Here is a 21,942-nt window from a genome sequence, read left to right on the forward strand (position 1 = left end):
GAGCGGGGCTGGTAATCCTGCACATTAACAGGAGGCACCCACAAGGGGACAACCTGTAGTGCTTTCTTCTGATGGCGATGCTTATCTCTTGGGAAAAGCAAATCTTGCGCTGGCAGGATTTTCCCACCGGTGGGTTAAGCTTTGAGCAAGACCCTGTTTTATTTACCAGCTGGGCTGTGGCACACTGCTGGCTGCTTGCAGAAGCCACCCCCCTTCAAGGACCTGGCTTGGTGAGCCAGCACAGCCACCCTTCATACTCACTTCAGTTTTGTGTCACTTTTAATTTCTCATCATAAACTCTGTTCTCGGAAGCTGTGCTCCATTGTGCCAGGCTTTCAGCTGCAACTTTGCAGGTGTAGGTCAGCCACCAACATGTTTAGTTACTGGAAAAATTGAAAAAAAAACTTCTTTCAAGCTTTGTGACTTAACCAAACCATCAGTGAAACAGAAATGGCAAAAGCTGCTGTTGTGGGCTGGTCGAGAATTCCCTTTGGAGAAGAGATTCCAGCACAGCTCAGTGCCACTGAGAAAACTTCGACAGTGCCAAATGTTGTTAATATTAGTACATGATGAGGGAAGAAGATAGTGCTCTTATTAAAAGCAGATGGTTTTGTGGCATCTCTGTTCTTAATCAACAAGGAAGTCTGGTTTCCACTACAGTTCAGAAAATAAGTCCAGTCATGGGTCTGGATGGCTATTGTTTTCTGAGGCACACAGACAGGAAAGCAGCACCAGTGTTGTGAGATGATCAGACAACCTGCTGACATCTATGGGAACGGAAGTTGTCTTCTTTGTGGCAGTGAACCAGTTCACCTGAACACAGGGAATGGTGGCATTGGTGGAAAAATTCTGTCCCCCTTCCCGATATAAAATACACAAGCAGAGCTCTAAGTATCAAGAGCATATGCTGGTTTGGGATGGAGAAAACGATGAGACTGATGAGAGTGTAACTGTTCAAACAGAGCTGAAGGCTGAAACTTAGCAAATGTATTCAGAGGGCCTCAGGTGAGCTGCTGGAAGGGATTTAGTCCAACCATTCATCCCATTACAGAGTCAGTGCTTCCTAATGCAGTCCAACCAAACATTTGCTCACGGCGATCTTGAAATCCACACCTCACGATGTGATCAGGTGGAATGCTTAGGTCTTCCAGCTGTTGGTTAGGCTCTGGGGAAAAGGCTGTGTTCTCTTTGCAGCAGTGCGAGCTTATTGCTGTCTGCCCCGCATAGTGTTCTCTCATTTCATAGAAGCTGCTCTTCTAGGACACTGTCTTTATTCCCGCAGTCATCTCTCTGCTAGACTAGCAAGGGCCAACCCCCTCAATCCTTCCATTTGATGTGGTGTTTTGCAGAGGCCGATCCTTTTGCTGTCCTGTTTTGGTCACCTTTCAGTCGATGCTTTTCCTTGAAGCACAGTACAGAGCTGGACTCAATAAGCAGCTGGGCCCAACCTGCCTTGGCAATTAGGGGCTGTGTGGCTGTTCCTGCCTATGCACCTTCGCCTTCTCACAGCCCATGGCCCACACTGGCATTGTGACCTGCTATAGCACCCAGGGGCTTTCCTAAAGAACTGCCACCACAGCCATTTCTTCCCAACCCAAAATCTGCTGTTTATTACTTCTGAAAGCACACAATTGAGTTTAAGGAATTGCATCTTCAGGGAATTGATCTACCTGCCAAACCAACTGCTAGTTAAGGTTGCTTTTAAAGGTTTCTCTCCCCCAGTGGTCTTGCAGCCCCTTTTAGAAGGATTAGGTATCAGCTGTGAACATCAGAGGAGCTCTCTATAGTCAGTGACCACAATGTAGTTCATGTTTGCAGTAACAGCAGGTTTGGGGGTTATTTTCCCCTTACACGAGAGACCTTTAGCCAAAGCTGTACTTTCTGTGAACCACGAAGGCAACGTCCTGAAGGAGAACCTAACTAGAACTCTCTCAGGCAATGGAACATGGAGTCTTTCTTCTTCTAAATCCATGACTTGGATTCTGTGTCCAATAGCACAGCTGAAGTGAGATTTGCTCCAGGAGCTTCCTCTTACACAAATAATACTATGATAGTGTAATGATCTGTGTAGTACCTTCAGACTGCTGTTATCACTTGTGTGTTTCAGAATCCGAAAATACAAATGAATGTGAAGTGTTCTGTACTTAAGGGGGGGAAAAAAGCAACATTAAAATACATGTTCAGTAATGCGATCCTTTAGTTGAGAACATGCCCAGTCTGTTCCTCCTTGTACTAGTTTGCAAATACTTTGTATTCCTCCAAGCATTGTCACTGTGGTTTTCTGTAACAGGAAAATAAATCATGTTTGTTAAATTGAGCTTTCCTGCTTTCAGATTTTTTTCAGCAAAAATAATCTCTAAGTCAGAACATCAGCTTCATGAAACTGGCTGGGCTTAAATGACTCCCTGCTGAGAGTTACTAGGCAACATCTCATTTGGCTTCACCTATAACAGGCTGTTTCCATTCTCCCTGGCTCTGTTGCCTCAGTAATAAAAAGGGTGTGTTCACTTAGACTTCTGTGGCCTGGTGCAATCTAAAAAGTGTTTAATGTCTTTAGAAAGCAGAGCTCTAGTGCATGGAATTTACCTTTCCTCTTCTATTGTGTCTTTGGAGCTCTGCATTTTTTCCCATTCTCCCTGTGCTTTCTAAGCAATTTCATAACTCTTTCACAAATGGGCACAGTGATTGTCACAGCCAGCCTAAAACAGAGCTGCACCACAGCCACCTGGGAGGCGTGAAGCAGCAAGAACAGATGCAGCTACTGCTGCAGCACGGTGTCACAGCTGGCAGTGGCTGTGCTGCCATCAGAGGTGGCTGGGCTCTGTGTGCAGCAGGTGCTGGCCTGAGAACGGTGACTTTAGCTGGGATATCAAGCTGCAGAGCTCCTCCTATCTGCACATGCATCCTGTCACGTGCTAACATCACTTATCTGGGCGGGCTTACAGCAGGGTAATGACAGTGGTTTTAAACTTCTCTTAAGTTTTCCTTAAGTCATGCACGGTCCTTTTGTGATGATCAGCATAGATCATAGGTGGGATGAGAACTGGCAAAATAAACACTTCTGTCTGTGCCCACGGACACCAGATCTCACTGACACCTTCTGAGGGTGAAAGACTGAATGCCATACCAACAAAATGGACAACAGAGCAAAGAAACCACATACCCACAAGCACTTGAGTGCAAACTGCACTCAGTTTAGCACCTTGAATGTAAGCAGCCAGCAGAGACCACCTCCTAGTGAACTTGCACGTTAGTATTGGCTGGGAAGTTTGCCTGAGTGAGGGAGCATTTACACCTGTAAACATCATAGTGCACAACTGGGTGCTGGAGGTATGCAGCAGCTGGTTCCTCTTTACTCATAGAACAGAATAACCTGAGAAGGAGTCTTGTAAGGCTCAAGTTTGGCTTGTGCAGTGTTAATTACAGGTATTAAATATATGCACAGTCCCATTCCATCACAGACAGCCCCTGGCCTGCAGCAGATTGCAAGATTGCCAAGCAGCAGTGTAAAGCAAAACTACTGCCGCGGAGAATTCAGTGAGCTAAGCAACTTCATTCCATTTATTCCAATTAAAATAGTGGAAGAAGAAAGATTGGCTCCCCCTATATTTGTGAAGTTAGAGTGATGGCACATCACCTCTCAGTGTGGCTCTGCCCTGTGGTTTGAAGGAGCAGCACTGAGAGACATTCTAATATCCCTCCATGTACACGTCACCGTACCTCTAAATGTGTTTGGATGCCTGCACGTACCTGTGTGTATACATCAGTAGAGGAACAGGGAAAATGGTCTTTCTTTGTAAGCATGGTCACCCCTTCTACTGAAACACAACCACACAAATAAATGTGAAAAACTGAGACAGTAGGTAAGGGAGGTAAGAGTACAGATTTCTTGAATTAGCCCTCCTGAAGTTTTGTTTGTTTGGGTTGGGTGGTTTGGTTGTTTCGGTTGTGTTTTTTTTGTCATTCTGACTCTCATTCTCTGCTGCATCACTGGATGGAACTGGTCCCATGGTGATCTCGTGTAGCGTTGGGGGTACGAGGCATGACTTTCTTGATCTCTCTTTTTGTTAATTTACCTCTTGCAAAAAATTATCTGGATCAAATGGGGCACTTCAGTACTCCTCTATAGAATGTCCTCTCTGACAGCCTTGTTTTCTATTGTCTGTCCTGCAGTGCAGGATGGGGAACCACGTTCATTTGGGTACAGTACAATTCTCTTTACCAGAGCAGTATCAGTACGAGGGTAACTTAAGGTTGTGACAATATCTGCAGGTACAAAGTCCCAGGCTGTGTGTCTTTGGTTTTGCCACTCCCTCTGCTGGCTTTTTATTCTCTATCACCTCAAAGTTCTGTTTTTCACTTTTAAGACCTATCGTAGCTTGGTCTCACCTTGTGTTTGATCTCATACATTCTGACAGTGCTGACCTAAGCTCTGCCAGTAATGTCTGCTTCTGTAACTTTAAGGTTGATTTTTCTTTGAATGTATTTGTGTTTTAGCTTGGGCTGCCCAAGACATGGAGGAAATTCATCCCAGAATCTGCAAGGTGACTTAATTACTCTGCCTCTCTCTTCCCTAGAATTTATATCTCTCAGTATGAATACACAGCATATCTAAGCAACTGGTGGATGGGATTACACCAGCCATAATGGTTCCACCGTGTTGCTTCAAGTATGTGCAATGCAATATTTATTGTCATGTATTTGAGCATGTCTCCTACAAAGATGCATTGATACAGACTAATTTATGTCAATAAGCAGAGCTGTTGACATTCATGGTCTCATCCCTGTGTGACATGAACTGCTGGACATTCAAGACCTCTGATCCTGAGATCCTTGGGATGGAAACAGCATTATTTTCTGTGCCTACAGTACCAACCCCAGCACGAAAGATTCAGCTGAAGGCCCAAGGTGTTATGATACACTATTGAAGACCATCACAGGCTACAAGAATTCCCTTGTGCATCTTCACTGAATTCGTTCCATGATAGCAAATAAAGAACAGTTGCTTCTCTGAGCTGAGTGTAATCTGCCAGGCAACTCCAAATCGATGATGTTCCATCCTTTAAATGCGAGAAGCCTTTCAACATTACCATTTCATTAATCAGTTTCAATGATGATACTTTTTCTCTCATTGTGTTTTTAAATATCCTTTTAACAAACTCTAATTTATGTTTCTACATCATTCTCAAGAGATTTTGACTTCTTAAATAAACTAGTCCAGGCCTTCCTTAGTCCTTGAAGCGTCTCTGCAAGTAAGTAATCATTCTTGGTTTTGCTGAGGGAAGACTCCATGAGAATAACTTCACTGACTTGCTGAAGCAGCCAAGCCAGAATTAGAATTTGTGCGACTCTTAATGGTGTCCACATTTTCAGACATTACTGTTTCTAAAACTTCTTTGGCACTTAATTGTTTGGAGAGGAAGTGCAATTTAGCACATATTTTTCTAACTGTGTGTCAATGATTTATGTGCCAGTTTGGCCCATAATGGGCAGATGCAGGGGGACCCAAGGACCCACGCCCCAGGAGAGGGGAAAAGGGAAAGAGCAGGGAGATGGGCCTAAAAACAAAACAGCAGCAACGATCTGAGGAGGAAAGCTAATTTACTAAATAAGATATGGGAATGCAAAAAAACACAATATAATACAATATAATTGGAAGTGAAGCTAAAAAATCAAATAAAATGAGCAAGAGACAGTGTCCAAAAACCAAAGACCTTACCCTAATGCTGAAAGTGAGATGGCTCAGGGGTTCACACGCTGCTGGGATGATCCAAAAGGGAAAGAGAAGGATCTTGTGACTTGCCAACAGCTTTATCTTTCCCTGTGAATGGAAAATGGAAAAACAAAAGTAACACAAAGTTCTCTGGGGTACATAGTTGTTCTTCTCTTCTGAGACAGGTATACCTGGAACTATCAGTGATCCACAGAACTGCAACTGTAACTCTGTAACTCCCAGTGCACTGCATGATGTTATGGTGTACACTCATGACAACAACAACAACAAAAAATTATAAAACCATGACATTGTTGTATTACAGATAACTTTTGTATTACTAGCAGCTCCACCCTCCTTGCACCAGAAATGTCCGTTATGTTATCCATGTATCCACAGAACTGCAGTGATGCTCTGTCCTGCAGCACCATGCTGAACTGCCTCTTTCTCCACTCACATAATGACTTTTTGCACCAGGAAGCCAAGTATTTTACAGCATCTCTCCTGTGCCTTTCCTACCTCTTACCTTACCCAAGCCATGAGCATGCCACGTACCTCCCAGTACCCCATCACCTCACGGATTTCACAGCTCTTAATGCATAAATAATGCCTAGCCCTGCCCTTTGAGGCAGTGGTGAGCCACATGTCACAGAATAGGAAGCTGAGGGACAGCTGTGGGAAGTGACTCGCCCATAGTTCCCTGGGGCAGGGCAGGGAAATCTAATTACAGAAAGGATTCTCAAAAGCTCTCCAAGTGCGAGCTGCTGCCAAAATTCACAAAGGCAAAGTAGCTTAAAAGCAAAGCTCTTATTGAAGAAGTGCCCAGATTTTTTCAAGACTGAAAGAATTTGTCTCAAGGCAGGTGTGTCCATGGGGACTGGTTTTAGTAGCGCTGAGGAATGTGTGTGGAAGGGATTGGCAGCTTGCCACAGGGCAGAAGAAAGAGAAATTCATGCTCATTATTGTTCCTTTTACTGTCTTCTCTCTTTCTCTCTCCCCGACTCCCTTTAGATCCATGATAGCCTTCTTCTCTCTTCCCCAGAAATCTGTTTGTAATATCCCCCCAACTCTGTCTTTCTTAACTGAACTCACCCTTGTCTTGCGTCTGAACCATCTTAGCTTCCATCCCTCAGTCCACTTCCCCTAGTGCCAGAGATGACCAAGCACACAGCCAAGTGCCCACATCTGAGTCAGCAGCTACTTGTGTGCACTGGGGGTGGCTGTGGGGACCTGCCCTGCAGGGTGCAGAGAGGCTGGCAGAGCAGCTATCAGATGTGCTGCTTCAGATCCCCCTCCTCTGCACACGCTTTGTCAGCATTTACAAAGCAATTCCCTGAAAAACTGTCATTTAGAGAGGAGCTGCTAAAGAAATTGGGGGAAAAAATACAATTTACCAATGATGCTTGAGTATTCTGCCCAGTTCGGGAGACGAAGACTCTGCTGTCCTGATCCTCACTGAAATATAGAAATGTGGATCAGAGCTGGGCTCAGATGTCATTTCTGAAAGACCAAAAGCCAGATCGGGGCATTTATAATAGGAAGAAGGAACAGGGAAGGATAATAAGATACTTTGCACAATTCACAGAATCTGAGAATCACAGAATTGTTTGAATTGGAAGAGACCTTTGAATGTCATCTGTTCCAACTCCCCTGCAATGAACATGGATCTCTACACTAGATCAGGTGCTCTGAGCCCTGTCCAGCCTGACCTGGAATGTCTACAGATATGGGGCACCCACCACCTCTCTGGGCAACCTATTCCAGTGCCTCACCACCCTTACTGTTAAAAGCTTCTTCCTTATATCCAATCTAAATCTCCCTTGGTTTAGTTTGAAGCCATTTCCCCTTGTTCTTTCACCACAGACCCTGCTAAAGAGTCTGTCCACATCTTCCTCTCAGTATCTACAGTCTCCCCTGTAGATACTGACAGGCTGATACCAGCTCTGCCCAGAGCTTTCTCTTGTCCAGGCTGCACAGCCCCAGCTCTCTCAGCCTGTCCTCACAGGAGAGGTGTTCCATCTATGGGATGATTTTTGTGGCCCTCCTCTGGACACACTCCAACAGGTCCATGTCTCTCCTGTACTGAGGACTTCAAATCTGGACGCGGTACTCTGGGTGAGGTCTCAGCAGTACAGAGCAGAGGGGCAGGATCACCTCCCTGACTTGCTGACTACTCTTCTTTTGATGCAGCCCAGGATATAGTTGGCCGTCTGGGAAGTGAGGGCACATTACTGGCTCATGTCCAGTAATTGTTAGAAATGGTCACATGTGGCACTAAGGGAGGTGCTAGAGTCAAGAAGAGATCATGAGAATTAGTGTTTTCAAGGAGTCAGAACTCAGGGATGAAGATATGGCCAGTAAGAGTGATCATTGGCAGCTAAGGAGTGAGCTCTCAGGAATGGGATGCTGAGATCAATCCTTCCTGATGTGAAGTCTCTCAGGGACAGTTCTGATTGAGCCACGAGATACCCTCACATTTTCTTGGATTGCTGAAGGAGAAAGCCTTGTGAAGGGCTAGGATCTGAGCAGAGCTAGAAGCAGGTGTTCCTGCTTGGGAAGTTTAGGAGATTGACCGCACTGCTAATCAGAATACCAGGTGCAAAATGAACCCTCACACATCCACTGCCCCAGGAATGACCCTATTCCCAATCCAGAAAATCTTTGCTCCCTGTTTTAGGCTTTATATTACCTCTTAGTCCTGGGCCTCTCCTGAATGCACTTGGGTATTCATGCTTGGGTCCATTATGAACAAAGGTCATTAAACCTTGTTATGTACAATGTCTAGCTGGAGTTTCCTTAGGCCCCCAGAGAAGGAAAAAAGGGGCTCCATGACACTTCTCCTTGGCAATGGTCCAAATAGCCGTTTGCCTCTGGGCTTGGGCTGTAAGGAGGGCATTTTCCAAAAACGGATCACATGTAACTTTCAGTGACCTTGTAGCCTTCACTTTACTTTTATGAATGAATCTCTATTAAAAGCAGGGGGTAAATGTTTTTTCTTTGTCCCTCTTTCAGTTTACAAATTTGTCTTCTCCTATAGCCAGCTGTTAAAAGATTGGTTCTGCCCCTGCTTTCACCTTTCCTGTTTTATCAGCTAAGACGTCAAACTGGGGGCCTGACCACTTGGTGTTAAAGATCCATGGCTCTTTTTGTAAGGCAGTGGCCTGGCCAACTCTAGACTCTAAATGCTGCCTTGTCTTACAGTTTGAGTTAGCCTCTCACACCCTAAATAGCTAGGCGTTGTTGTCTTGAGCAGTGAAGAGCTTCTGTGTCCTAATTCAGGGGGACAGCAGTTAAGCAGTAGGTGAAAGAAAAGCACGTACTTCCGACATACTAGCACTCATAAGAGGCTTAACTTTTTTAGCCTTTGCAAGTTGTTTGATAACCACGGTTGAAAAGGGCTGTTTTGTGGGTGCTGGGAAGAGATGCAGGCATGATTATGAGGTTGACATACACCACAGCAGGAAGATCTCATGGGGTGAGGTGCAGTACAGGGAATAAGTGAGAACTGAGGTGGAGGTGTAGCACAAAAGAGATGTTATTCTTGTTGAGAAAGACATGGTGTGGTTTGGGGATACTGCTCCATGGAGGTATATGGATGGATGGTTTTGGAGAGGGATGGACAGTGACTATTCAGGTTTACCTGCAAATACTGCTTTAAAATCTCCACTTTTATATTTCAGAATGAGAACTCTCTCTTAGAACACAGCGCAGCTCAGATGGCTGCTCTGCGGTGACATCTAAGGCATGATTGCTTTCAGACCTGCTACAACCCTAGATCATCTAGAAAAAGCAGCCTCCCACAAATAGATTATACAGACCTACTTTCTCTCTCAAAGTCTTTCTGCACACGATGCTTTAGGTAGGTCACATATTGAGAGGGGAGGCTTGTTATCTACAGTTCGCTGTTGCATCAAAGGAGATTGCAGATGCTCAGCGTGGATCTGATCCAATACTCTTTGAAGTCAATGCAAAGCCTTCCCTCAGCCCCTCATTCAGTTCCTCTCTCTCAGTAGCTCCTTATGCAAATCATAGTCTATTTTGTGTATCTCTCCAATAGAATCATCATGTTTCTCCCAACCATATCCCTTTGTGGAACTGGATAGCAAACCTTTCAAAATTCTTGGCATTCTCTTTTTCTGGTGAAGCATGACTCGAAAGCAAATTGGAACCAACCAAAGCAGGGGAAGAAGCAAACCCTGACCCCAACAAACCTGTGGAAGTACCAATTACCGGGAGCTATTATCACGCTGTCTGCAGTAGGACTGCTCACCTGGGTAACAGCCAGGAGAAATGGGCCTCAGAGAGGGACCTGCTGAAAATCAGACACAACGCAGCTGAATGCAGGCCACTTGACAGCAGAAGGCTGTCAGGAAGCCAAACTGGAAAGAGGTGGCCAAACCTAAAATAAAACCACCTGCATTTTCAAAATAAACGAAATTGTGTATGGAACTCTGGAGCACAGAGATCCTAGAAAGTTTAGGGCAAAACTGTTGAAAAATGAGGCTGAAATTCACAGTAGAGGCTAAAACTACAATCTGGGGCAGCCCCATTTGTGACAACAGAGGTGCACCCTAATGCTCGTGCCTTTTACGATAGTCCTCACGTATTCATGTGCTCGCTGCTCCCTTTACAATTAGAAACCCAGGATACAGATTAAAGCAATAGCAGGTGGCATCGTAATTGCAATCAGCCTCATATCTGAACCTCTTGTTTGTCACATAAGCTCCCTACAGCTTGGCTCTCGGCCCTGTGGCTTAGGACAGGTTTGAAGAAGGGCTGGACGTCTGAACGCCGCCCATTGCGGACGGCGCCATTTGGAGGAAGGGAGCAGAGGAGCCGCTTCCCCCTTTCCATTTGCGAGAGTGCACACGTCAACTATTTTAGCGACATTATGAAGTCGGAAGGGCGGGCGGAGGCCCTGGGCTGAGGCGCCTGCAGGCAGCGCCATGCCGCGCCGCGCCGCGCCACAAGATGGCGGCAGAGAGCCGAGCGCGGCCGGGCGCGCACAACCTGCCCGCGGGTTCGGCTGCCGCCTCCGGGGAAGCTGACGAGAAGCCAAAAGCTGTTTTAAACCTCTCCCACTTGTGCTGTGGTGTTTCGCTGGCCACCTGATAACCAAGCTCGCCAGTTTCAGCCTGGAATTGCAAGGTGTGGGTGCAGATTTACTTGCAATTCATTTTCCTGTCTCCAGAAGTCTCTGTGGCATCGGCCTCTGGGCAGGAATGGTGGAAAGCTGCCAGCTCTCTGCTGGTGTTTTGGTGGCAGATAAAAACGTGTGACTTGAAATGCAGAAAGGCAGAGCTCGAGGGAGCAGCATGGCTTGCCAAAGGAGATGGCAACTGTGGGCACTGGAACAGGCTGCACAGAGAGGTGGGGCACGCCGCATCCCTGGGGACTTCTCATGGTAAGGCTGGATGCGGCTCCGAGCATGTGATGCAGATGTGATGTCCCTGTTCATGCAGGGGAGTTGGACTAGGTGGCCTTAAAAGGTCCCTTCCAACTCTTAACAGTCTGGCACTCACCAAAATGAAGTGACATGGGTACGAAATTTGGTAACTAACTGCGATAGATGAGGGAAGAAATTCGGTTTGCATCCTCTGTGAGCGCTCAGAACATGTATAACCTAGGTGAATTTTATGGCTTAGGTAACATTTATTAACACGACACTCCGAAGAGGCAGAAGTATACTCACCATATAAACTCCGTTTGGTCTTGGTGGCAGGAAAGAACTGGTTGTGCCATAGCCAACGGTACACCCTAAAATGCATTCCTGTCCCTCCACAGCTATCCCTGAACAATTGAGACTTCTCAGAATATAAAATATACGGAGGCAGCATCTCTGCATTCTAAAGAAAGGAAAACCCAGTGTGTGGATTCCCAGGCAGAAGTCCTGGGAATGCAGGAGCTGAGCCGTAAAGACCTGCAGAGGATTTGAAATGAATGTTGGCATGGTATACAGAGGGCAGTGAATTCACACGAGTTCCCCTAAGCCTTTGTGTGCCAGCCCACAGGGCCAGCTCTCGCTGCCCAGCTCCACTGTGTTAATTAAGGGATTCCCACTGCCCAAGAACAGGTGCAGCCCCACCCAAACAACAACGCTGCAGACAAAAGATTACAAATAAGGGCTAAATCCCTCTACTGTACATTGCAGTGGTGAGTGGGGACAGGTGGCCTAGGGTAATTCGGGTTCCATCCTCATGCTAGGGTGGGAAACTGTAGCAGCTCATTTGGATCTGATAACTCCTTGTGGGCTGTACTGATGTGGAAGCTGATGAAGGCATGGATTAAATGAAACAGCCTGTGTGTAACTGGCAATGGAATTATTCCTACAGATTTTTGACAGCTTGCAAATAAAGGCAGAAACACTTGTTTGTTTAGCCATAACTGATGATAGAGATCTTGTACATGAGTGCATGTGCAGAGCTAAAACCCAGGAGCTTATGGTTCTCGTGAACCTTTGGGAACTGATGATGTCCAGAAGAAACCTTGAGCATTTCAGTAACAAAAATGAGGCAACTGTCATCCAATTTGATCTTTGATGTTTTCTTAATTTACTGCATTTGCTGCTGGCATTAGCTGTGTCTTTACATTAGTGTAGATGTCTACACTTTGGATCTGGGGGAAGGTTGTACTGCATCTCGGGCTGTGGAGCAGCACAGATGAGCTTTCAGCTTTGCATTCTGTACTAATGGATATATCAAACCCTTGTGTCTTGGGTATATGCAGCTCTGCTGCTGCAGATTAGAATGTCTTGCAATCTGTCATGTGGTCAAAAGTCTGTTTTCTGGACTTAATAGATAGGGCTGAGTTATAAAACCTTGAATTCCTCTCAATGAACAGAAACCCCAAAACTAAGGTTTAGTTGGTGTAGATTCTTTTGGTAACTGTTTGAGGGCTATAAGCATATAAAGAGAGTATTCCAGATTTCAGAGGCTTTGGAGCAATCATCTTCCTAGCTTAGATATCTTGAGTAGTATTGAAAATAAGAGGGAATAAACATGGGGCAGTCTAGGTGCTAGGCACTTAGATACTGCACTTAAATACTTCAATGGGGCATTTGAACCTCTGTCACAGTGCCCTGTAAAACATGTAGCTCCCTAAATATGAGATCTCTGATCTGATGCCTTTTTTTTTTTTGTTCCTTCTATTGCCTGTGAAAAGCCTCCAAAGGCCAATTGACTTCATCATAGGGAAGTTCCACTCTGAATGTGGCACAACCATTATTTTCCCCTCAACTATTTGTGAACAACTTGTATTTGGGGGTCCAGCCACTCTAACCTAGTTGTCCTATCTGCTCGTTAGTGATCTCAGGTACCCTGTATACTCTCCAGCTGAACATCCAGAAACTTGGGTCTTGTGTCATATCAGCAAACTCCAGGAAGTGTCTTGGCTGCTATATAGTACTTTATATGATGTCATGTTCCGGTGTGCAAAGAACTGAGTCAATCTCCTAGTTCATGTCCAGCTTTTGAGTGGCTGAAGTTACTGGCAATAATGACTCACTCTCTAAGTCACTTTCTTGAGGTCACAGGACACTGATGCCAGAAACATGTGTTTACAAGCCCAGAAAAAGAGCTAAGGAGAGGATCCTGGGAAGTATAAAACTATCAGCGTCACCATGATAATGAGAGTCAATTATTAATCAATGTGTAAGCACATAAGTGATAAGAAGGCAGTAGCACATATTGAGATGGATTACTCAGGAACATATCACTTCAAATTAATTCAGTGTCCTTATTTGAAGGACTAAGTAGCCAAGTGTATAAAGAGATAGACATGATGGTTGTTGACTTTGTTAGTGTCAAAATACTTGCTCTTATAAACAAAAGTGTGTAATGAGATCAAAATGAAATAGGGATTAGAATGAGAACATAATGTTTGAGTCATGTGGAAGCACTGATCTGTTCACTGCCAAAGCTGGACATGCCAACTGGGATCCTGCATGCATCTGCTGTGGCCTCGATGTTTTCAGCAGTAAATTGTCTACTGGGAAGCACAGTTCCTGCAGGCAGTGGTGGGACAGGGCAGGAGAGGCTGATTCGGACAACAGGAGCAGGATTCAAATTGATCTTCACAGATTGGAGAGCTTGTCTGAAATCAATAAGCCTCACTGTGATAAAGGCAAGTACAAAATGCACTTTTAGGACAAAAGACATTTCAAATGCACGGTGTGTGAAATGGGGAATAACTGATAAGGCAGCAGTGCTACAGAAATGGATCGGCTTGCTATTGTGAACCACTCCCAGATTAAAGCTAGGTAAAACTCATACAGAAAAACAAATGTTGTTTGGGGATATATTATCAGCAGTGTCTTGGGTAAAACGCTGAGGTAATTATTCTGCTCTACTTGGCACTGTTGAGGCTTAGCTTGGGTACAGTGTCCAGTTTTAGACATTACATTTGAAGAAAAGCTGCAGGAAAATAGCTGAGAACAGTGATGTATAGGTGTTCAAAAAGTACACACTGAAGCTACAGGGGTTTGCATAGCCTCAGGAAGAGATCTTTGCTAGGTGACATGGTAAAAATTCTCATTATGAGAAAGGTGTTTAGAGAGCAGAACCAACAGTGTTCTCCCATGCCTGTCAGAAGGTGAGAGTAGAAGAAGAGGTACCAGGGTAGGTAGAGCAGAGCAGTGTAATGCATGTGTGGACAACTTCCAAAGAAAGTGCAGCATCTCCTTGTGCAGATGTTTTTTCATGTCCCTGACTTAGTTAATAATTGTCAACAAAGATAAAAGCCTCAGGGCTAAAAGATGCAGAGATGTGGTTTTGCAATGCCTTTTGAATTGTAGGTGCTGGGCACCCAGCCCCAAGGCTCTGGGTACAGCGAGAGGCAGGTGATCAACAAAGAGTGCAGTGAGCTCAGCAAGGAGCCAACAGGTGCTGTAAGACATCTCTAGGCTGGAGAACAGCCTGACTGCACCCACAGATGGAGACTGAAGGAAGGATACTCCTTTGGGTATCCTTTCTTCAAACTGAACAACCAAGGCAGCTCAGGTCTTCAGAGCTAAAAGTCATCGGGATTGTTTTCATGTCTTATTACAGCGACACAGCAGCAATGAGGATGCTTTCTCAGGAGAGACGCCTGTGGAGTTAGACAGTAGTGGAGGATTGATTCTTGGGAGTATCTATTAGTTTTAATAAAATGACTCACTGCTTGGGTTCACCAAAAAGACAGAGGTACCTGTTAGCTCTTGGACTCTCAGGAACAGTGTCTGTCAAAAAAAGTCCCTGAGCATTTTCCACTGTCATAGGTGAGTGAGGGAACTGGATGGAGCTGTGTCATGGCCCAGGGCAGTCATAGCCACCTCCTTGTTCATACAGATTCAATGGAAAATGTGCATTAAGAGTTTATTAACAAAAGAAAGAATCTTCTAACAACATCTGACAAAACTGCAGAGCAAGAAAGGCATCTTGGCACTGGGGAGGCTTGAAAAATCATCTATAACTGGAAGTAGTAGAATGAGAAAGAAGGAATTAAATCCGGTGTGAAGAAGCCATGCAGTGAAGGAGTATTGTAAGAACATGTACTGTGTTGTGGGCTCAGTAGTCCTTGCCAGATAGAGCCGAAAAGAGACCTTGGTCACTAGTTAATGACCAAGTGGTTACAAGCCACTGAAGGAACATGGCCATGGAAAGAGTAAATATTACCTTCACTGTATGACTTGAGGGTTTTTGGCAGAAAGGTGAGGGCTGACGGCATTCTCCAAGGAGCAGTGAGGACTCTCCTGGATGAAAACGAGCAGTCACAGTTCTGGTTGTCCCAAAAGATGAATTCTTGTTGAGAAAAGGTCAGGGAAAGGTGATTTGGATCTGTTTAACACTGAGCTTAATCTGCGTACGCTGGCAAAATGAGAGCCAGGAAGGAATGTGGAAACTGTATACACCTAGGGGAAAATCCCATGAAGACAGAGACCTTTAATGGGAGCCCACTCTTGCACAAGAACAAACGGTCATAACCCAGGGAGGAAATTAGAAAGCATAAGGATTCTGACCCACAAAGGAGCGGCAAGAGACGAAACTTAAAACACGAACCATTTCCCCTCCCCGTGAGTGCTTATGTGCGCTGGCAACCGGGACTCCTTATCAAACTGTGCTTGTTAAGTTCTGCTTTCCTCCGGTGGCCTTGAGCGCGAGCCCTCCGGGGGGAGCGGGCTCCCCGTCGGCGCTACCTGCGGCTCGGGGCCGCCTCGGGGGGGCCGAGGCTGAGGGCAGCGCTCACACCTGAGCTGCTCCCGCACGCGGCCGCGGGCTGCTCGTCGGCCCGGGGCTCGGCCGGCTCCCCTGATTTAAATGGTATCAGCGTTGCACCCCGCTATTGTCAGGGCGATTTAGAAGGCGACGGAACAGTAAATTGTCGGTGGAAACGTAGGCAGCTTTGTGCTCTGCCAAGCAGGTGCCTGGCGGTTTTAGTCAAGGATTGGTAAATTTACAAGAGCGCAGTGGACGTGCTCTCCCCGGGCTATTGTGAAATTCACGAGGGAACAAAGGAGAACGTGAATATTCACACAGCCGCCTTTCAGCGTGTGGCATTTCTCCGCAATGTTTAAAGCAGCACTTCTTCTTTCTGCTCTAAAAAAAAAAAAAAAAAAAAAAAAAGAACACAAAAAAAAAATCAGAAAGTACCTGTTTGCGTTTTAAAGCGCATGGAAATCACCCGTGAGCAACCATATAATTTGATTTGCTAAGCAATCTGCGAGGCGATTGCACATCATTTATAATGTTCATTGAGCATTTTGCTTAATTGTGTCTCTTTTTGTAAAGGAAGCACAGCCCCCTCCCGGCTGCGGCCGGCACAAGTGGCGAGATTCCCATGGACGGCAGCTTTGCCGCAGACAACCGCCGGCCTTGCGCGAGGCTTTTCCCAAGCGGAGCGGCCGGCGCGGTGCCGACGCGCACGTCTGGGAGCTCAGAATGAGGCGCAGGTACGAGCTCGCCTCCTGAAGTCCCTCCGTCCAGGACTCGGGCAGGTGCTGCCCCGCCGGCGGCGGAGGAGCGGCTGCGGGCGCGGTGCCCCTCGGCCTGCGGCTGCTCGACGGGGCGGTCCGGGGCGGGGAGCGGCGTCAGGGCTGCGCGCAGCGGGATCTGCGGAGCGCTCTCGGCCGCCTCCAGCCCGGCAAGGGCAGCGCCTTCGAGCACGGCCGCCCCTCCGCCGAGCCCTGGGCGGGCGCCGGTCCCGCTCCGGGTCGGGGCGAAGCCGGCAGCCGGCGGGGAGCGAACCGCCCGCCCGCCCGCACCTCGCCGGCCGCGGCCGCCCAGCCGCACCATATAATTTGATTTTCCCCCGTGCCCGCAGATCGATTGCAGCTCATTTGTTACATTCAGCGGCTCCTCAGGGCGGGAGAGCGAGGGAGAAAGGCGGGCCGGGGGAGCCCTCCCTCCGCCCCCCGCCCGCCGCCCGCCGCCGGCACAAGTGTTGGGATTCCCATGGGCTGCGCTGCTCTCCAGCTTGCCGTGCTGGCACCCCGGGCCGCGCGGCCGACAGAGGGGGGTTTGTAGACACGGTGACCTCCGCGATCTCGCCTTGAAAGAGCCTGAAAGGAGGCTCTTTACGCTGCATTACCAGCCAGGCGCCCAGGTACCGGCGCCGAGGGGAGTCCGACCCCGGCTGCAGGTGCCTACCCCCCTCCCCACGGCGCCACGCTCGCCCCACGAGCGATGCCGAGGGCGGGGGGAGAAGCTCTCCCTGGCTTATTTATGGCCCCCACGTGGTGGCAGGGCCGAGCCGGGCTCCCCGTGCACAGTCGGGTCTGCGCCGGTGGCCGCGTGGGACGCCCCGAGCGGGGCCGGGGGACACCGGGAGCTCTTCTGCCCGCGGTGTCCCCCGCTTCGGGACAGGGAACGGTGCGGGAGCGTGCGGGCAGGGAGCGTGCAGCTCCCCGGTGCTGCGCTGCTCTCGGCTTCAATCGCTGCTTGCTGGTGGTCAGCAGGACGTAGGAGAAGCAATCTTCGAGCAGCCGTTTGAAATCAGGGATTGCAATAGGGCTGTCATGTTGTTTGTTTGCTTTAAATCTTTCTCTGATAAAAGACTATTCGTGCGAACACCGAGCCAACCTTAGGCCGGTTTTTAAAAGACTCCCTCTTCTTTTCTGCGTCAAAAATTGTACCTCTGAAAGCCCAACACACGAAGGAATCGCAGCAGGAGCTGGTGAGTTTTGTAATCTGATGGAAAAGAAAAAAAAAAACAAAACGTCACACTCTCTATTTGCCCCATTGTGTCTCTATGGCCTCCGGACCTCTGGTTAAACAGGGGCTGGCGGGGTGGAGATGGAGATTTAAGAAAATTTGACACAAGGGGAGGGGGCACTCCCCCAGCTCGTCTCCTTGTATCTGCGGTTTCATGGCACTGGCTTAGCACCACGAGTTAGACAAAACCTGCAGGTCACCTAGGAGTAAGAGCTGGAGTTCAGGCCCAGGGTGGATAATCCCACAGATGCCTCTTAGGGCACCTGAAGCGTCTCAGCTCTAAATAAGAGGTTTCATTGTTCAGGATCATCGCACTGATTTGGAAGTGCTTCAGAAGACCTGGGAGTGAAAAACAGCACAGGGGACCCAGACCTTGGTTCTTCTGCACAGGGCTTCAGCGGTGCTCCTTTAATTCCCCCTCAGTGCCCATCTTGGGACAGCTCAGGACAGAAAGCACACGGAGGAGCACACGTGGGTACACGGAGCAGGGACTCTCGGGGCTGTGCAGCATCCTCGGGGACGATTAGGGTTAGGGTTGGGTTAGGGTTGTGCAACGAGATGTAGAGCTTCTTCCCTCCGCCCCGCTGGGGCTGGGTTTGCCCCATCGTCTTTGACTTTGAAGGGGAAGAAGAGTGGCCCTTGGTGCCGCCGTGCAGTTCCTGCCCTCAAGGCATTGGAATGATGACGCGTTGGGCGCTTCTCAGGCACTTCCCCGCTGGAGGTGCTGTCGGGAGCGTCACTGCCGCGCCCGTTCCCGCACGCCGGCGGTGTCAGGGCGATCCCCGACGGGCACGCGAATACCGAACCGAGGGCGTTGCGACACGGACGGTGCTCGCCCAGGTGCACGGCCACGGCACTGCGACCGCCTCCCTCTTGTCACAAGTTTCCTTTCCACGAAGTCTTGGGCAACCCTGCGGCAGGCATCCCTAAGGGCGACGCGCGTTCCTTCACCATGCACAGATGTGCGGAACAGCAGCGTTTCAGAGCTCTGCCCTACAAGCACGGCTGCGCTCAGGTGATGGCCCTGAGCTGAGTGCCCGAGACGCTGTCGTCCCTTCCCCATCGGGGAGCCACCAGCAGCTTATCCTTGCTTTCCAGCAGTCGATCTCTGAAAACATTCCCCCGTCCTCCCAGGAGTCCTGAACTAGGGAAATGTCGATCCCGATAGCTCAGCGTCTTTCCAGAATAGCCGTCTGTCCCCGCAGCAGCGTGCACGGGTGTTTCCAGGCACGGCGCCTTCACACGCGACGGGGACGCGATGTTTCCTGTTCTCCTTTACTGCAGTAGCCAGTCTAAGTTCGAGCCGGGCCTTTGCATTTCTATCATTCTGCCTGCAAATCTTGGCAAGTCCTCTGTAGTCTCCCCAAGTAGCCTGTTCGTGGGGCACACGGGAAAACTTTTCCCAGTGGGAGGAACGAGCGGCTCCGGCTGTCAGGGAGCGCTCGCTCCGACGCGGGGTGGGTCGGGCAGGGAGTGGGGTTTCTTCCCAGCGTCCCCCCACCCCCCCCACCGTGGCGGTGGCTGCGGCCACTCCTGTGCGCGTCCACGGCCTCGCGCGGAGGTTCCCTCTCTCCCGCCCCGTCCTCAACGCAGTCCGAAGGCGTTTCGAGAACGGCTGTGCGAGGCTCTTTGTTCCTCCTGGGACTCCCCCGTCCCCACCGTTATCACGGCGCTGTCAACCGCTTTGAAGTCGCGGTCATTTGTTACTTTTCGGAGCGGCCTCGGCTCTCTCCGCTGATAGAGGGGTTCGCTTCCCCTCCCCCCCCTCCCCCTCTCCGGTTTGATCTCTGCCTGCGTCGTGCGAAGCCACTTTCGATAAAACCTCGACAGCCTTTGCCGGCGAAACATCGCAGCGCTAATGACAGAGATAATCCTTCCCTAATCTGACGTGTAATCCATTTCCCCGCAGCGAGAATTGTGAACGCTTTCATCAGTGAGAGTCCGTTGGGGAATTATTAACCAGGCCTCAGCCGAACGGACTCCTCCTGGGACGGCAATCGCAGCGGGGAAAGGAAAAACGCGGCGCGGCCCCGTGTGCCACCCACCGACGGCTCTGGGGCGGCCGCCGCGGTGCAACTGGACGTTACGCGGCGAGTGCAGCTCGAGAAGCTCCGCTCTGCCCGCGGCTCTGCCGGCAGCAGCTGAGCCCCGCGGTGCCGCAGCCCGGAGCAGCCTCCGGACGCCGCCCTCTCGAGAGAGGCGCCCGACGCGCGGGAACCTTCGACGGCGCGCACCCCGTCCCTGACGGGCCGTGCGCTGCCCATGGCCGGCGAGGCCGGGGGCTCCCTCTCCGCCCGCCCTTCGCCCGACGGCATCCTCGAGGTGCCCCCCACCGCCGCCCCACGCGCACCTCCCACCCGACGGGGCGGGAGTTAGTGGGGGGGGAGGGCGGCTCCTCCGACGGGCCCTGATTGGCTGGCGGCGGCGGTCACTGGCACGCGCCCGGGGATGTCGTTATAAGACTCCTCGCGTGCCGGCCCGCCGCGCCAGCCGGCTCCGGCCTCCTCCCCGGAGAGCGGCGGCACCGGGCCCGGCCTCCCAGCGCGCCGCCGTTCCGCGAGGGGCGGGGAGGGGCGGGGGCCGGGGCGGCCGCGAGCGGGGCCGGTGGGAGCGGGCGGAGGCGCGTCCCGGCGGGGCCGCCCCCCCGGCCTCGCGGCGGCGGCATGGAGACGGTGCTGCTGGAGCACTTCCCCGCGGGGCTGGACTCCTTCTCCTCGCCGCCCTACTTCGACGAGGAGGACTTCTTTCCCGAGCTGCCCCCGCGGGAGGCGCTGGGCGCCGACGGGCTGCCGGAGCCCGACGTGGACTTCCTCGGCCGGCAGCTGCACGAGTACTACCGCGACGGCGGGGACCCCGACGGCGGCTATTGCTGCGAGGCGTCGGCCGCAGCCTTCCCGCCGTCGCCCGCCTCTCCCGGCTTCGCGTACGAGTGCTGCGGGGCGGCGGGCGCGGGGCTGCTGTCGCCGGGGGGGCGGCTCCGGGCGCTGGGCTCGGCCAAGCGGCGGCGGCGGGAGCGCTCCGAGGCGGAGCTGCAGCAGCTGCGGCAGGCGGCCAACGTGCGGGAGCGTCGGCGGATGCAGTCCATCAACGACGCCTTCGAAGGGCTGCGCTCGCACATCCCCACACTGCCCTACGAAAAGCGGCTCTCCAAGGTGGACACTCTGCGCCTCGCCATCGGCTACATCAACTTTCTCAGCGAGCTGGTGCGCTCCGACCTGCCGCTGCGCAGCGCCGCCGGAGACAGCCCCAGCCAGCCCAAGAAAATCATCATCTGCCACCGCGGCACAAGTAAGTGGCTCCCGCCGCCGCCCGCCCCGTCGCGGCCCCGCCGGGGCAGCTCCGCCGTAACCTCCTATCTCTCTCCCCCTCGGCCAGGATCTCCCTCCCCGAGCGACCCCGACTACGGCCTCCCCCCGCTGGCCGGCCACTCGCTGTCGTGGACTGACGAGAAGCAGCTCAAAGAGCAAAACGTCATCCGGACGGCCAAGGTGTGGACTCCCGAGGACCCGCGGAAGGCGAACGCCAAACCCTCGCTCAGCGACATCGAGAACGAACCCCCCCTCGGCTTCGTGCCGTGAGGCTGCGCCCCCCACCCCCCGTGCTGCACGGACAGACCTCCACCCGAAGTGTAATTTAAGATTCAGACTCTAAGGGCAATCAACTTTATTTATCTATTTATTACGGAGTAGACATAATGAGATAGAATCGTCTGTTTTGAATGTATAATTTATATAATTTATCGTGATTTTTTTTAAATATGCAATAGGTTTATCCCAACAGCACCTTTTTTTTTTTTTCTGGGAAAAAATATAATGTCGGAACCTGTGAAAATAATTTATTGCCACACGCGGACTCTTCCTGTGTCTGTGAATAATAAACTCGGTGCACACCTTCGGCGCAGCGTGGCTGTGGGGAGCGCTCCGGCTCTGCCGCCCTTATAGTGCCGGAGAATGGCGGGGGGGGGTGGGGGACATTTTCCACTTTCTCTCCACCCCTTCTGACGTCCGGTCCTGAAGTGTTTCCAAGTGATGTCTTTGTCTGTCT

General features: G+C 50.3%; 1 protein-coding gene across 1 annotated transcript; it reads left to right on the forward strand.

The window, feature by feature from the left end:
• Positions 1 to 20,561: 20,561 nt before the first annotated feature.
• Positions 20,562 to 21,738, forward strand: PTF1A (pancreas associated transcription factor 1a). Its single transcript, XM_065731575.1, has 2 exons — positions 20,562 to 21,186; positions 21,274 to 21,738. Exons 1-2 carry the CDS (start codon positions 20,562 to 20,564, stop codon positions 21,474 to 21,476), a joined length of 828 nt encoding a protein of 275 aa, XP_065587647.1. The 3' UTR covers positions 21,477 to 21,738.
• The last annotated feature ends 204 nt before the right edge of the window (positions 21,739 to 21,942 follow it).

The sequence above is a fragment of the Cyrtonyx montezumae genome, unplaced genomic scaffold (genome assembly GCF_038088225.1).
Source record: "Cyrtonyx montezumae isolate F1298 unplaced genomic scaffold, pur_monq_1.0 scaffold_14, whole genome shotgun sequence".
NCBI lineage: Eukaryota > Metazoa > Chordata > Aves > Galliformes > Odontophoridae > Cyrtonyx > Cyrtonyx montezumae.